Raw genomic sequence first — 16,784 nt, forward strand, 5'->3', positions numbered from 1 at the left:
CATGTTAGGTTAAACATTCCTATCCCTTGCAGATTTTAGAAAGCTTCCACAAGAGTTGTTTAAAAGCATAGTCCATCTTAGTAATCATGTTTCATGTTACAACCATATTTATTTTTAGCATTGCTGTGCATGGCTCTATGAATGGAAAAAATAAGTCCCATTTGCCCCTTGTGGCACAGTGACTTGTCGATCTCAATGGAGCACTAAATGTGGTGATGTTACTGCACTTGCAGTCCAGAGTTTACTTCCTTCATATCAGAAGATCAGTAAAATACCCCTGTATGGACCCATGGCTAGGGGAAGAGGTTGCAGGAGCCTGTGCCAATGCACTAGTCACTGTTAAAATGCTCTACAGCAGGGGTGTCAAACTCAATTTCATTGCGGGCCGCATCAACATTATTATTCCCTGTAAGGGGCCGGTTATATCTGTAGGATTAGATGTCCAGAGCACCCCACGTCCCCTTACATGGAATGTCAAGAACCCCCACACCATCAGATGCAAGAGTCACCCACCCTTCCCTACATCACAATGCATCCCCTTACCTTGTGCTGCTGCCAGGAAGGAGATGCGGGTGGATCTAAGAAGTGCAGGGTCTGGAGGAGAACAAGAGGAGGGCTGGAGTCAGTGCTGAATGTGGAGTCGTCCAGGGAAGGCAAAGGCAAGATGGCATTGCGGCTGCACAGAGGTGCAGGATCTTCAGGAGGAGTTCTACCCTCCTCTCTGCTGCTGAACCTTTCTGCAGCTCCACAGAGGAGTGCAGGATCTGGCAAAAGAGTTCTGTCCTCTCTGCTGCCGATTACAGAGACAAGGTTGGGGCAGAGACAAGAATAGCCACCATAAAAACCACCTTCTGTGACAGAGTAAGCAGAGGAAGTTCATGAATATTTTCAAAAGGTGGTTTTTGAAGAACCGACAATACCAAATTGAGGTCCCATGGAGGTACCAAAGACCTTACCGGAGGAGCCAAATGGCGACCCCCTGGACAAGAGTGTGAACCAAAGAATTTGCAGCCAATGGCTGTTGGAAACCAACCCCCCACCACCCCCCACCCCCCCGAGACTCACACCAAGAAATTTACGCCATCCAAACTATGATAAATCTTCCTAGAAGTAGATTTTCTAACTTTTGACAATGCAGGAATCACAGAATCCGACAACCCTCTATTCTTCAGTACCTGGCTTTCAATAGCCGGGCCGTTAAAGCCAAGGACCATAAAAGCAGGATGAAAGAGCTGCCCTTGAGACAAAAGAACTTCTCTGAGAGGGAGCATCAGCTACCAGCCTTACGAGGCCTGCATACCAAGACCGGCAAGGCCAGTCTGGAGCCACCAGAATGACTGGAATCCCTTCTGCAACGATTCTGCACAGAAGCCTCGGCAGAAGCTGAAGTGGACGAAAAGCGTAAATCAGACGATACAGACCCCAAGGGGCCACCAGAGGGTTGGTGGCGTCGGCCAAAGGATACTGAGATCTTGCCACAAACCTCTAAACTGTACGGTTGAGACGAGAGGCCAACAGGTCCACATCGGGAGTCCCCAACCACAGACAGTTGTTGAAACACTTCTGGGTGACGAGACCATTCGCCCGGCACCAACGCCTGTCGAGGTAGTGCGCCTGCCAATTTTCCACCCCCGAAATGTGCACAGCAGAGAGGGCTGGAACATATTGTTCTGCCCACCTTAGAATTCCGGCTACTTCTCTGGCCTGCTAGGGTATTTTGTTGCCCCCTTGATGACTGACATATCCCATAGCCATGGCATTGTCCGACTGAATTCGCACAGGGCACCCCTGCAGACGATCTGTCCACAGGGACAGGCAAAGCCCGATTGCCCGAATCTCCGGGATATTGATCGGCAGACTGGACCTTCTACCGAGTTCAAACCCCTTGAGCCTCTGTGCTCAAGATACCTCCCCACCTGGACAGGCTGGCGTCCATGGTAACCACTGTCCAGTACAGGGGAAGAAAGGAGTTCCCTTGTCAAAGTGCCAGGGAACGGGGCCACCAAATCAAGGATCCTCCTGAGATTGAGGATTCTTGTCCCATTTGGCAAGAATCTCCTTTTGCAGAGGCCTGGTATGGAACTAAGAAAATAGAACCGCCATGAAGGTGGAGACCATCAAGCCCAGCACTTGCATGCAAGTCCTGAGAGAAGACCCACAGTTGAACAGGAGCCAAATCGCATGCTGCAATTTCAGCAGTTTCGCCTCCGGAAGAAAAATCCCGGCTGAGGCTGAATCCAAAGTCAGGCCCAGGTAGTCCAGGTTGTTGAACGGAGTCAAAGGCGATTTCTATAAATTCAGCGTCCAGCCGTACTCTTGCAGAGTTCGCACAGTGATGTCCAGATTGTCTTTTAAGGACAGATGGAGGCTCTGCTCGTGGACAAAGATCATCAAGGTACCCTGTACCGCGATCCTCCTCTGCCTGAGCAAGGCTAACACCGGGGCTAACACTTTTGTGAACACCCGAGGAGCTGAGGCGAGAACAAAGGATAATGGCACAAATTGATAATGCTCTTCTCGCACGGCAAAGCGAAGAAAACGCTGGTGCCAAACATATATTGGGATATAAAAGGTAAGCGTCCTTGATATCGAGAGAGCCCAGAAAATCTCCTCGATGAAGAGATGCCACCACCATACACATGGACTGTATCCGAAATTTCTGAACCCGCACAAAGCGGTTCAGGGCCTTGAGATCCAAGATAAGACAGACCTTGCCTTCCTTCCTGGGAACAGTAAACAGATTTGAATAAAATCCCTGAAAGGTTGCAACATGGACAATTACTCCCTGTGATAGCAGATCCTGCAACGCCCCGTAAAGGCCCTGCAGCCGATCCAGGGACAGGCGCAATTTGGAAAGAAAGAACCTTGCCGGAGGCAAGGACCAAAACTAGCTCTTGTAATCGGACCGAATCAACTCGTGGACCCACTTGTCTTGAATGAGAGAGGTCCACGGGTTTGGAAAGAAGCGAAGATGTCCACCACCCAAGATAGGGGTGAGGGCGCCCCTTCAGGCAGAGGAAAGCTTGTCTGCAGAACCAGAGGAATCCGCTTTTGACTTATCAGCCCAGGGCCTCTTGAAACCTCCAGTGAAGTTATGGGTGGGCTTTTGTCCCTTGTCCTGCGAGCCCGTGGGATCAAAAGGCCGCTTGTGAGCCAAGAAGAAAGGATCACATTTATGACGAGGCTCTTTGCTCTTGGCAACCTGTGGAAGCAGAGTACTCTTACCTCCCCATAAGACCTTTATTGCACTTTTCCACTGCAAGTACCGGCTCGGGTCTACGCGGCCCTGCTTGGCCTGGTTTGCTTTTCCACTGCTAGTACCGCATGGTACGGTGTTGGAACGGTTTGCTTTTCCACTAAAGTAGTACTAAAGTTAAGTGGGTGGGATAACGATTCTCTGACCAATCAGTGGCTAGTAGTGACTGCATGCAAAGGATTGTGGGATATGGTACCGGTATGGTACCTCTTGGAACCACAATCGAGGTGGTACTGTTTTAGAGAGCTGTACCGTTTGGTTCCATGCAGTGGAAAAGCGCCGCCGTACCATACCGAAATGTTCATACACCGTACCATGCGGTACCAGCAGTGGAAAAGCACAAAAGCGAGCCGAACCGTTCGGTTCCATGCAGTGGAAAAGCGCCATTAATGGTCTCTTCCATAAAAGCTCCGAATAGGCGGTCTCCTACAAAAGGGAGGTCAACACCTTTTCGGAAGCCTGGTCCGCAGACCAGTATTTCAGCCAAATGATGCAGCGAAGGGTTACAGCTGTCACAGACACTCTACAGGCTAAAGTAGCCACGTCCAGAGAGGTATCACAGATATACTGTAACCCCTGTATCAACTAATCTGCCAGCTCAAGAGGATGTTGACCCCTCTTTCAAATCCTGGCGCAGAAACTTAGCCCATTCCGTTAGGGTCTGGGAGACCCAGATAATGGCAAACACCGGTCCCAGCACTGAACCTGCCACAGTGTAAAGGTATTGGACCAGAGCATCAGCTCTCTTGTCCACCAGGTCTTTAAAAAGACAGGGAATCCTCCACCAGAAGAAGCGTGGCTTTATTCAATCCGGAAATGTGAGAATCCACCACCGGTGGAACTGTCGGTTTCTTCAAAAGGGGCTCTTCAAAAGGATACCTCCTAGCGAAACGCTTAGGTATCCCAACCATGCATTTAGAGTATCCCCATTGACTTGCGACAATCTCGTCGAATAGGCCGAAAAGGGGGGGAACACCTTGGATGGACTTCGGGTACCAAATTGCACCAACGCAGCATTCGCTGTGTTCTCCAATTTTAAAGATTCCCGAACTGATACAATCAGTGCCTCCACAAGCGCCTTTTCATGCGCGGCTGTAGTGGAAGAGGATTCATCCTCACTGTCAGAGCACTCAAGGTGCGTGAACACAGACCCGGTGGGTTGACTCGCGTCTGGAGCGGCCGTATCCACCTCAGAATCTGGGGAGGCAGAGGATACAGGTGAAGGCTGGGGGCGCTTCTTGCTAGGCCGCTTTGAAAGGGCCATACCTACTTTTGACACTAGTGACTAACCGGCCAGGGAAGACTGAGACCCAGAGGGTCCCACAGCTTCTGAGAGTGGGTTCGGTGGTGACACATGATCCAGGGGCTCCATGGTTAACCCGGAGGCCGCCCGCAATATGTGAAAAAATTGCAATAAAAAACCCCCCTTCACCGCTGCAGCGGTAGTACTACAAGACCCAGTGCACCAGCGGCGCTGCTAGAGCAGAAAAAGCTAGTTGTACACCCGCAGGGACTCACCACCACCAACTTAAAGAAGGATGCAGAGTGCCCAGCAGCTTGCCATGCGGCGATCAAAGAGAAGGAAAAAGCGCCATCACTGTCACTAGAGGCCCACTGCCGCATCACAGCTCGCTCCATAGGCTACAAAGAAAATGGCAGCCGCATTGATTTCAATGGGAAACACTGAAAACATAGCCGCGGGACTACACAAACATGGCCGCCGAAGCTACAGAGCGGCCATCCACAGAAAAACGGCGGCGTGGCATCCAGGACCCCCCCAATGGCACTCCAGGTATTTTTAGTCTGCCAGGGGGCCCTAACAGGGACACTCACCCTGACCATATAAGGTTTTTGGTAGCCGCCAGCAGCGCGCTCCCTCCGCATGACCCCTCAAAATAGCAAGGCCATCCCAGGAAGTGGAGACTAAGGGGAGTAGGTGAGGGTGACATGCAGGGGAGCCCCACCAGTGGGGGGAGGGGGGCACCAGGTGGTAAGGGAGGACACATAGGGGACCTACCAACCAGAGGAAAAGGGCCCGCGTCCACCCCAACATTTTCCCAGAGAGGGGACACTACTCACCACACCTGGGAACCGAGCGGGCACCAGTTCGAACAGTCCACCACACCATCTTGGAAAGGGGGTGCTGACGCCAGAGGTACGCTGCGACTCAGGTCGTGACCAGGGCTTTGTGTCCTTACGAGATTTTCACTCGCCAGACAAGCCCCCGCCCAGTGGGGCTATGTCGCAGCCAAACTAGCGCGGAGCTAAATTTGGGTCACACTCGCTGGCCAGGCTGGGAAGACCGTAAAGGATCTAGGATACCCAGTGCGTCACCCAGTTCGGCAGCTGATTGTAGTTCTCACAGGAACAGTAAATAATAAAAAAATTTCCATTTAAAAAAGGAAAAAATGCCAGGTACAGATTCCAGCAAGGAACTAGGGCCTTACTCCTGACTAGGCAGAAAAAAACTGAAGTCCTATAGCAGGAAGTGGGAAGTATACCCCCCTAGGACTGTCCTAGGGGTGTAGTCAAATTTATTTCCGCCTAGACCTACTCCAATGGAGAGCAGCATAAACCAAGGGTCAAAGATATGAAGCTGTGTCCGTCAGTGAACGAAAAATAATTATTTGATCCCCTGCAGATTTTGCAAGTTTGCCCACTTACAAAGAAATGAAGGGTCTATAAAATACGCCTAAGATAAAAATTAAACAATAGATACAGAATATCAACCAAAAATCCAGAAAAAACACATGATGCAAATGTAATAAATGGAGTTGCAGTTCAGTGAGTAAAATAAGCATTAGATCCCCAAGCAAAAACATGACTTAGTACTTGGTGGAGAAACTCTTGTTGGCAAACACAGAGGTAAGATGTTTCTTGTATTTGGTAAACAGATTTGCACACATCTCAGGAGGGATTTTGGTCCACGCTTTTTTACAGATCTCTAAATCCTTAAGGTTTCTTAGCTGTTGCTTGGTAAATCGAAGTTTCAGCTCCCTCCATAAATTTTCTGTAGGATTAGGGTCTGGAGACTGGCTAGGCCACTCCATGTGCTTCTTCTTGAGCCATTTCTTTGTTGCCAAGCAACAGCTAAGAAACCTTAAGGATTTTGAGAAGATCTGTAAAGAAGATTGGACCAAAATTCCTCCTGAGATGTGTGCAAACCTGGTAACCAACTACAACATCTTACATCTGTGCTTGCCAACAAGGGTTTCTCCAAGTACTATGTCGTGTTTTGCTTGAGGATCAAATACTTATTTTACTCACTGAACTGCAACTGAATTTATAGCATGTGTTTTTTTTTAGATTTAGATTGGTTGATATTCTTAGCATTTAGTTAGTTAGTCTCTAGCATTTAAAATACGCCTAAGATAAAAATTATAGACCCTTCATTTCTTCGTAAGTTGGCAAACTTAAAAAATCTGCAGGGGATCAAATAATTATTTTCCCCACTGTACATGGTTAGACAGGCTGGAAATGGACCAGCTAGCTCAACCACAAAAAAAAAAAAAAAAAAAAAAACATGCAATCCCATATACAGAATTCTATACCCACAATTGATCCAGAGGAAGGTTTTAAAAATGCCCACAAAAACTAAGTGCTTTTCATATCCAAAATACAAAATTACAAACCAGTTGGTTGTCAATGTACAAAAGGCAGATAGGGCCCTCAAACACAGCCCTTGATATTACCAAAGGACTGCATGCATTATATGTACTGCTGACGACTGAAGACATACAAAAGGAGCTGGTCATTGACTGTGCTACAGTTGTTGGTACAGACTGGAGTCAAGCTGTCAGACTGGGGACATGTTACATTAAACTGTTAGGCAATTACAGCTATTGCAGATCCATTACAAATCACAACTCCCATTGCAGGCTGCGACGTCAGAGTGCCCCATTGCAAACATTAAAAAGGGCCACAGGTTGGGCGCCAAGGTTAGAAATCCCGGCCTGTGATCACCTTCTCCAAGAGCGAATTCATCCTTTGTTTGTACTGTATATGCTCAACCCCCCCCCCCCCCCCCCCAACCTATCAGTACAAAGTAAAGAAAACAGGCCACATGCAACAAATGGTTTAATGCAACCTTACTTTTTAAATGTTTTAGGTGCTTTCTACTAGCACATAGGTCAAACCTAAGAACTTCCACTTCATGACTTGCATATTATTGAGAAGGTGAGAAGAATAAAATATTAAATTACGCACTTTAATAAAGTCACATATGGGCAACGCATATTATGTATTCCTGCAGCCTAGAATTCTCTTTTAAACAGGTCACAACTTTATGGATACCTGAAAGTCCAATTTGATGACCAAAAATGGTAGAACTGAGATGCGTGATGTTACGAGAATAGCCTCCAAAAGGTTTCAGAGGATCCAACGTCAGGGTAATGGCTACAGAAATATTTATAGGTCCGGTATCTTCCAATGCCTGGGGAGTCTGTGTGGATGACCTAGCCTGGCCAGTGGTGACTGTACTCTCTGGTGGGCTGGTATCATTAAGAATATGCTTCAAGGTTTCATTTTCAGATATACAAAAGTCCAGATTATTAAATCTTAAGAGAAAGGTATTCCAGTCCTGCAGGAAAAAATAAATAAAGAGAAATAAATTTAAACAGGACTAATTACCACTAAATACAATACTGCTCAGAGTATTTCTTTTTACCTCAATAAATGCATTGGTACACTGAGAGTTAAGACAAACTTGCTGGTAATGGCAAAAACAAAGTAAAAATAGTTTTAGAATAATATTAGTTGATGCAAAAAAGCTGACTGTCTATGTAAGCATCAGAGAGCGGTGTTACACAATGACCTGGGGGACCAAACGTTTTTTAATAAACAAGGTGGAGGGGGGGGGGGGGCGCGAGGCAAAAAAAAAAAAAAGGCACAGGGAATAAAGTTGAGCTTTATTGTAAATCATCTTATTAAATTGAGTTAACGGTTTAATGAACTTGTCTCAATGCAACATTTGCACATGTATAGCTGGGGCCAGCTACAGTGGGTATATAAAAGAATTACCCCCCTGGGTGTCCATGCTAACACAGAGCTGCCGTTCAGCCCCACCCCCTCTCTCCTGATTGGCTAACTGACTTTGATTGACAGTGTCTCAGCCATTAAGGAGGGAGAGTCCCAGATGGCCGAGGGACCCGTGGACATCGCTGGACAGAGAAGAGGCACAGGTAAAGTACTAGGAGAGCTGGGATGGCTGCTGCACACTGAAGGCTTTTTATCCGAATGCATTCAGATAAAACAAAAAAACTTCTGCCTTTACAACTCCTTTAAAAATATGATGGTATTTCGCCCCATCCATTTTTCCTTCTATTCTGACAAGTGCGAGAAACACCCCCATAACAGGATATTATAACCTCCATGCTTTACTGTAGGAATGGTGTTAATTGGATGGTGAGCTGAGCTGTATTAGATTTCTGCCAGACATCGTTTGGTGTTGAGGCCAAAAAATTAAATAATAGTCTCATCTGACCATAACAGCTTTTACGATGTAGCACCAGAATTTTCAAGGTGGAATTTGGCAAAGCTCAGTCGTGACTGCATGTGGCTTTTGAGCAGTAGCTTTTCTATTGCAAACCTACCATAGAAACTACATTTGAGGAGAATTTGTGATATTGTTGTTACATGCACACAATGAAAAAAAAAAAAAAAGCACACACACACACGCACATATCCCACAACCACGTTGCTACCCCACCTCAAATTAATTTGTGTACAAAATGAGCTAAGTGCAGCTGTAAAACACCAGTGGAAACTAGTATATACAGTGAATCTGTTAACCACTTAAGCCCCAGGCCCTTTTCTGACACTTTTTGTTTACAGGTTAAAATCAGTATTTTTTCCTAGAAAACTACTTAGAACCCCCCAAACCTTATATATACAGTGGGTACGGAAAGTATTCAGACCCCCTTAAATTTTTCACTCTTTGTTATATTGCAGCCATTTGCTAAAATCATTTAAGTTCATTCTTCTTCCTCATGAATGTACACATAGCACCCCATACTGACAGAAAAACACAGAATTGTTGACATTGTTGCAGATTTATTAAAAAAGAAAAACTGAAATATCACATGGTCCTAAGTATTCAGACCCTTTGCTGTGACACTCATATATTTAACTCAGGTGCTTTCCATTTCTTCTGATCATCCTTGAGATGGTTCTACACCTTCATTTGAGTCCAGCTGTGTTTGATTATACTGATTGGACTTGATTAGGAAAGCCACACACCTGTATATATAAGACCTTCCAGATCACAATGCATGTCAGAGCAAATGAGAATCATGAGGTCAAAGGAACTGCCTGAAGAGCTCAGAGACAGAATTGTGGCAAGGCACAGATCTGGCCAAGGTTACAAAAAGATTTCTGCTGCACTTAAGGTTCCTAAGAGCAATGTGGCCTCCATAATCCTCAAATGGAAGACGTTTGGGACGACCAGAACCCTTCCTAGAGCTGGCCGTCCGGCCAAACTGAGCTATCGGGGGAGAAGAGCCTTGGTGAGAGAGGTAAAGAAGAACCCAAAGATCACTGTGGCTGAGCTCCAGAGATGCAGTCAGGAGATGGGAGAAAGTTGTAGAAAGTCAACCATCACTGCAGCCCTCCACCAGTCGGGGCTTTATGGCAGAGTGGCCCGACGGAAGCCTCTCCTCAGTGTAAGACACATGAAAGCCCGCATGGAGTTTGCTAAAAAACACCTGAAGGACTCCAAGATGGTGAGAAATAAGATTCTCTGGTCTGATGAGACCAAAATAGAACTTTTTGGCCTTAATTCTAAGCGGTATGTGTGGAGAAAACCAGGCACTGCTCATCGCCTGTCCAATACAGTCACAACAGTGAAGCATGGTGGTGGCAGCATCAAGCTGTGGGGGTGTTTTTCAGCTGCAGGGACAGGACAACTGGTTGCAATCGAGGGAAAGATGAATGCGGCCAAGTACAGGGATATCCTGGACAAAAACCTTCTCCAGAGTGCTCTGGACCTCAGACTGAGCCGAAGGTTTACCTTCCAACAAGACAATGACCCTAAGCACACAGCTAAAATAACGAAGGAGTGGCTTCACAACAACTCCGTGACTGTTCTTGAATGGCCCAGCCAGAGCCCTGACTTAAACCCAATTGAGCATCTCTGGAGAGACCTAAAAATGGCTGTCCACCAACGTTTACCATCCAACCTGACAGAACTGGAGAGGATCTGCAAGGAGGAATGGCAGAGGATCCCCAAATCCAGGTGTGAAAGACTTGTCTTTCCCAAAAAGACTCCTGGCTGTATTAGATCAAAAGGGGGCTTCTACTAAATACTGAGCAAAGGGTCTGAATACTTAGGACCATGTGATATTTCAGCTTTTCTTTTTTTAATAAATCTGCAACAATGTCAACAATTCTGTGTTTTTCTGTCAGTATGGGGTGCTATGTGTACATTCATGAGGAAGAAGAATGAACTTAAATGATTTTAGCAAATGGCTCCAATATAACAAAGAGTGAAAAATTTAAGGGGGTCTGAATACTTTCCGTACCCACTGTATGTATGTATGTATATATATATATATATATATATATATATATATATATATTAGCAAAGACTCTGGAGAATAAAATGGCTGTCATGTTAATATTTTTTGTCACGCGGTATTTGCGCAGCGGTCTTAAAAACGCAATTTTTTTGAAAAAATTACGAAAAATCACATTTCACTGCATTAAAAAAATAACTATTCAGTAAAGTTAGCCCATTTTTTGTATATTGTGAAAGATGATGTCACGCCGAGTAAATAGATAACCAACATGTAACGGTTTAAAATTGCGCACACCCGTGGAATGGCAACAAAGTACGGTCAATAGAAATCTCAATAGGCGATGCTTTAAAAAATTTTAACGGTTACCAGTTTAGAGCTCGCGTGTAGCTCTTTTTTTTTTTTTTAATTATTGCTCACGCTCTGGCGATCGCGGCGCTACCTCACATGTGTGGTTTGAACAGCGATTTCATTCGTGGCTCGACTTCCATATACGTTTCCTTTCGTGTGCGAGCTAACGGCGACGTGGGCGGCTATAAAAATGTTTTTTCCCATTTTATTTTTTTTAACCACTTAAGCCCCGGAAGATTTTACCCCCTTCCTGACCAGGGGGTATTTTGCGATTCGGCACTGCGTGACTTTAACGGACAATTGCGCGGTCGTGCGACGCTGTACCTAAACAAATTTGATGTCCTTTTTTTCCCACAAACAGAGCTTTCTTTTGGTGGTATTTGATCACCTGTGCGATTTTTTGATCACGCGCTATAAACAAAAAAAGCGCGTCAATTTTGCAAAAATAACAATATTTTTCACATTTTTTTATATGAAATTCCCCCAAAAAAAAAAGTAAAAATCAAAATTTTTTAAAATTTTCGGCCAATTTGTTTTATGCTACCTATGTTTGGTAAAAAAAAAAAAAATCGCAAAAAGCGTATTTTGATTGGTTTGCGCAAAAGTTATCGCGTTTACTAACAAAGGGAAAGATTGTCATTTTTGTTGTTTTTTTTTTAACGTGTAATGGCGGCGATCTGCGTTTTTTTTTGCGGTACTGCGACATTGGGGCGGACAGATCGGACCCTTGACTGACATTTGTGACACTTTTGGGGTTACCAGTGACATTTCTACAGTAATCAGTGCTATACATATGCACTGTTACTGTAAAAATACACTGGTTGTGAAGGGGTTAACTTTATTTGGAAGGGAGGGGCTGTGTGTATCCCTAGGGGCGTGCTTTCTACTGTGATTGGCTGTGGCTTGAGCTGTAAGGACACTGATCAACGGATCTACATACTAGATCCGTTTTATCAGTGTCTTTACAGCGAGGAGAATGACAGGCAGTTTGTTTACACAAGCTGCCTGACATTCTCCCTCTCCCCCGCCGATCGCCGAGTGACCGGCGGACATCGGGTCCGCTGGTCACACGCGCAGGGGGGTCCGTGACCACGCGGGAGCGCGCCTCCGGGGGCGCGCGCTCGCTCCCTAGACCCTCACAAGCTAGTGACGTAGCCCTACGTCACTTTGCCTGTGAGGGGCTGACTGCCGACGTAGATCGGCGTTAGGCAGTCGGCAAGTGGTTAACTTTATCACAGGTTTTTAAAAAAATAATAAAAATATAATCACTTTTATTGCTGTCACAAGCAATGTAAACTTCCCTAGTGACAGCAATATGCAGTGACTGGTATACTGGGGGGGCATCACCCCAGTATAACACCGCAAAGTCTGCCGACGTACCCATACGTCACTTTGCGGTATATTCGCAGCACTTCACTTTTTCCACATTTTATGTTACAGCCTTATTCCAAAATAGATTAAATTATTTTCCCTAAAACTCTACAAACAATACCCACTAATGACAACCTGAAAGATTGTTTGAAATCTTTGCAAATTTATTAAAAATAAAATGAAAGAAAATCACATGTACATAAAAATTCACAGCCTTTGCCATGACACTCAAAATTGAGCTCAGGTGCATCCTTTTTCCACTGATCATCCTTGAGATGTTTCTATAACTTGGAGTCCACCTGTGGTAAATTCAGTTGACTGTATAGGATTTGGAAAGGCACACACCTGTCTATATAAGGTCCCACAGTTAACCGTGCATGTCAAAGCACAAACCAAGCCATTAAGTCCAAGGAATTGTCTGTAGATCTCAGACAGGATTGTTTCGAGGCACAGATCTGGGGAAGGGTACAGAACATTTTTTGCAGCATTGAAGGTCCCAATAAGCACAGTGGCCTCCATCATCCATAAATGGAAGAAATTTGGAACCACCGGGACTCTTCCTAGAGCAAACTGGCCAAACTGAGTGATCGGGGAAGAAGGGCCTAAATCAGGGAGGTGACCAAGAACCCGATGGTCACACTGACAGAGCTCCAGCATTTCTCTGTGGAGAGAGAAGAACCTTTCAGAAGAAAAACCATCTCTGCAGCACTCCACCAATTAGGCCTGTATGGCAGAGTGGCCAGACAGAAGCCACTCCTCAATAAAAGGCACAGCAGCCTGTCTGGAGTTTGCCCAAACGCACCTGAAAGACTCTCAGACCATGAGAAACAAAATTCTCTAGTCTGATGAAACAAAGATTGAACTCTTGCCTGAATGGCAAGCAACATGTCTGGAGGAAACAAGGCACCGCTCATCACCTGACCAATACCATCTCTACAGTGAAGCATGATGGTGGCGACATCATTCTGTAAGGGATGTTTTCAGTGGCAGGAACTGGGAGACTAGTCAGGATCGAAGGAAAGATGAATGCAGAAATGTATAGAAAAATCCTTGATGAAAACCTGCTCCAGAGTGCACTGGACCTCAGACTGGGGTGAAGGTTCATTTTCCAACAGGACAACGACCCTAAGCACACACCAAAGATAACAAAAGAGCTGCTGTGGGACAACTCTTTGAATGTCCTTGAGTGGCCCAGACTTAAAACCGATTGAACATCTCTGGGGAGATCTGAAAATGGCTGTGCACCAACACTCCCCATGGTGATTGACATAGGCCACGGCTGTCGCATTGTCCGATTGAATTTGTACTGGACACCCCTGAAGACGAATTGTCCAATTATCCAGACAAAGACTGATCGCTCACAGTTCTAGCACATTCCTGAGCAAAGACCCCCCCAGACGCAAGCTGTGCTGAGGACTCCTCCCCACCAGACAGGCTGGCATCCATGGTGACAACCGCCCAGTACAGGGGGAGAAGAAGGATTTCCTGGTCAAAGTGCCAGGGAACGAAGCCACCTCTAGAGACTGTGGATTATTGTCCCATTTCACCAGAATTTCTTTGGAGATCTTGTGTGCAACTGTGCAAACGGAACTGCCTCGAAGGTAGACACCATCAGGTCCAGCACCCGCATGCAAGCCCGGAGGGATGACCGTCTGCTGGACAACAGAAGCTGAATTGCTTCCTGCAATTACTGGAGTTTTTCCAGAAGAAGCAAGACTCTGGCTGAGGCCGAACCCACCCAAATAGTCCAGTTTTGTGGATGTAACCAGAGCAGACTTCTGAAGGTTCAGAATCCAATCAAACTCCCTCAGATATCGCAGAGTAATCTCCAAGACGCCAACCAGAGCAGTCGGAGACTCTGCTCGCAGAAGATCATCCAGGTACCCCAGTACCACGATCCCAAACTGACGCAACAATGCTAGCATCAGGGCCAACACTGTCGATTCGAGGAGCAGAGGCGAGACCAAAAGTAAAATGCCACAAACTGATAATGCTCCTCGCCCACGGCAAAGCAAAACAGAGTAGGCGCTGGTGACGGGCACATATTGAAATGTGAAGGTAGGTGTCCTTGATGTCGATAGAAGCGAGAAAATCCCCTAGATGTAGGGACAACACTACCGTGCAAATGGACTCCATAGAAGCGAGAAAATCCCCTAGATGTAGGGACAACACTACCGTGCAAATGGACTCCATCCGGAACGTCTGTATACGTACAAGGCAGTTTAGCGCCTTGAGGTTCAAAATTGGACGTACCTTGCCTTCCTTCCTAGGAAGTGTAAAGAGGTTTGAGAAAAACCCCTGAAAACTTTCCGAAGTCTGAACCGGAACAAACACCCCTTAAAAGTAACAAGTCTTGCACTGCCCCAAGGAGACCCCATAAGCGAGCTGGGGACAAGTGCAGGTTGGAAGCGAAGAACTTTTCAGGAGGATAAGACCAAAACTCGATCTTGTAATCAGACTGAATGACTTCGTTGACCCACTTGTCCTGTACCAGAGAGGTCCATGGATCCGGAAACAAGCAAAGATGTCCCCCCCCCCCCCACCCCAGATACGGGTGAGGGCGCCCCTTCATGCAGAGGAAGCCTTGTCTGCAGGTCTGGAAGAGCCCCCCGCTCGTGGCTTGCAGCCTAGGTCCTCTTGGAACCTCTGGTGGAGGCCCTGAAGGGCTTTGATCCCTTGTCTTGAGACCCTGAGAGAATATAAGGCCTCTTATGAACCAAGAAGAATGGCCCAAATCTATGACGGGGCTCCTTGCCCTTGGTAGCCTGCAAAAGAAGAAGAGTACTCTTCCCCCCTGTGAGACCCTTAATGAGGTCATCCAAGGATGCTCCAAACAGGCGATCCCCTACAAGGGGGAGATCAGATAGGGCCTTTTTAGAAGTCTGGTCCGCAGACCAGCATTTCAGCCAGAAAATACGCAGAAGGACCACTGCTGATGCAGACAGCCTAGAATCAAAAGGAGCTGCATCCAAAGACGCATCACAGATAAACTGTAATCCCTGGCCCAACTGATCCTCCAGCTCCACAAAAGGTCCGGGCGTAAAAGTTTAGCACACTCGGTCATGAATTTGCGACACCTGGGCAATAGTAAATATCGGCCTAAGTGCAGAACCAGTCAAAGTGAACATGGGTCAGCCCAGAGCCTCCGTCCTCCTATCAGCCGGATCTTTAAAGGCCAAAGACTCCTCAAACGGACATAAGGTAGCTTTATTTAACCTGGGAACTGACAAGTCCACTACAGATGAGACCGTCCACATTTTAGGCAGGGAATCCTCATAAGGATACTGCATAGCAAAATCCTTAGGGACCACAAGAGTGCACTTTGGACAACCCCACTGTTTTGTGACAATCAAATGTCAAAGTAAGCATCCACCAGCGCCTTTTTATGCGCGCTAGAGGTGAAGAGGAATCATCCTCACTAGCTGAGCACTCAGGGGGCGTGGACGCAGTCCCAGTAGGGTAACTCGCGTCCGCGGCAGCCAAAACAGATTCAAGATCTGATGAGACAGATAAGGGCAGGGGAGGGCTTGGGGCGCTATAAACTAAGCTCACTCAGAAAACAATCAGGGGAGGGCCGCCAAATGATCCCACAAAGGGGACACCGACCAAGGGCCCACGAATGGACCACTTACTGGACCCCGCAAAAAACAGGGGGGGGAGGGGGGGGTCGCCCTCCAAGCCCCTCCATAGAGGCCTGCATAAAAGGAAATACCCCCTTTTATGCACGCAGGCAGGTACCTTGATGGTCCCGCAGTGCTGAAAAGGGCAGGTGCACTAAACAATGGCGGCATAGCTGCCATCAAAAAATAAACCACTCCAGAAGCGCTTCCCCTTCCAAAAGGAGGCGCCAAAGTGGCCGCATGGCCCAGTCTAAATTTTTGTGGAATGCCCAGCCGCAAGTGCACAGATGCCCAAAAGAAAGAGCGGGGGCTTCAGCTAACCTCACTGGGGCCGCCCACCAACAGAGGCGACCGACTTGGCTGCATGGCATTGTAGGCTGCAAGCCATGGCCTACATTTTTTTGGACGCCCAGCCGCTTGGACGTGAGCCTCAGCGGAGTTGACCACCAAGGTGGAGCGGAGGGGAGGGCGGATACCAAAAACGGAGGGTAGTGGCTTCAGCCACCCTCGCGGGGGTCGCCTGACATACCTCCGGACCTGTAGGCCACAGCCTAAATTTTTGGCCAGATCCGGCAGCGTGAGGTGTGGACCTGCGGATGCTAAACCATCCTCTCCCCCAGCCCAACAACTGCAGCAGGGAGCCCAGAGGACATCCCTTCCCTAGTCACCAACCCC

General features: G+C 46.9%; 1 protein-coding gene across 1 annotated transcript in view; it reads right to left on the reverse strand.

Annotated features, from left to right (window-relative positions):
- TMEM248 (transmembrane protein 248) overlaps positions 1–16,784 on the reverse strand; it is a 165,256-nt gene that overhangs the window by 84,371 nt on the left and 64,101 nt on the right. The window contains exon 3 of the mRNA XM_082244959.1: positions 7,550–7,835. Within this exon, the coding sequence (XP_082101085.1) occupies positions 7,550–7,835 (286 nt within the window). The remainder of the gene's footprint in view (positions 1–7,549; positions 7,836–16,784) is intronic.

This window comes from Pelophylax lessonae, assembly GCF_965119305.1.
Source record: "Pelophylax lessonae genome assembly, chromosome: 2".
Lineage (NCBI taxonomy): Eukaryota > Metazoa > Chordata > Amphibia > Anura > Ranidae > Pelophylax > Pelophylax lessonae.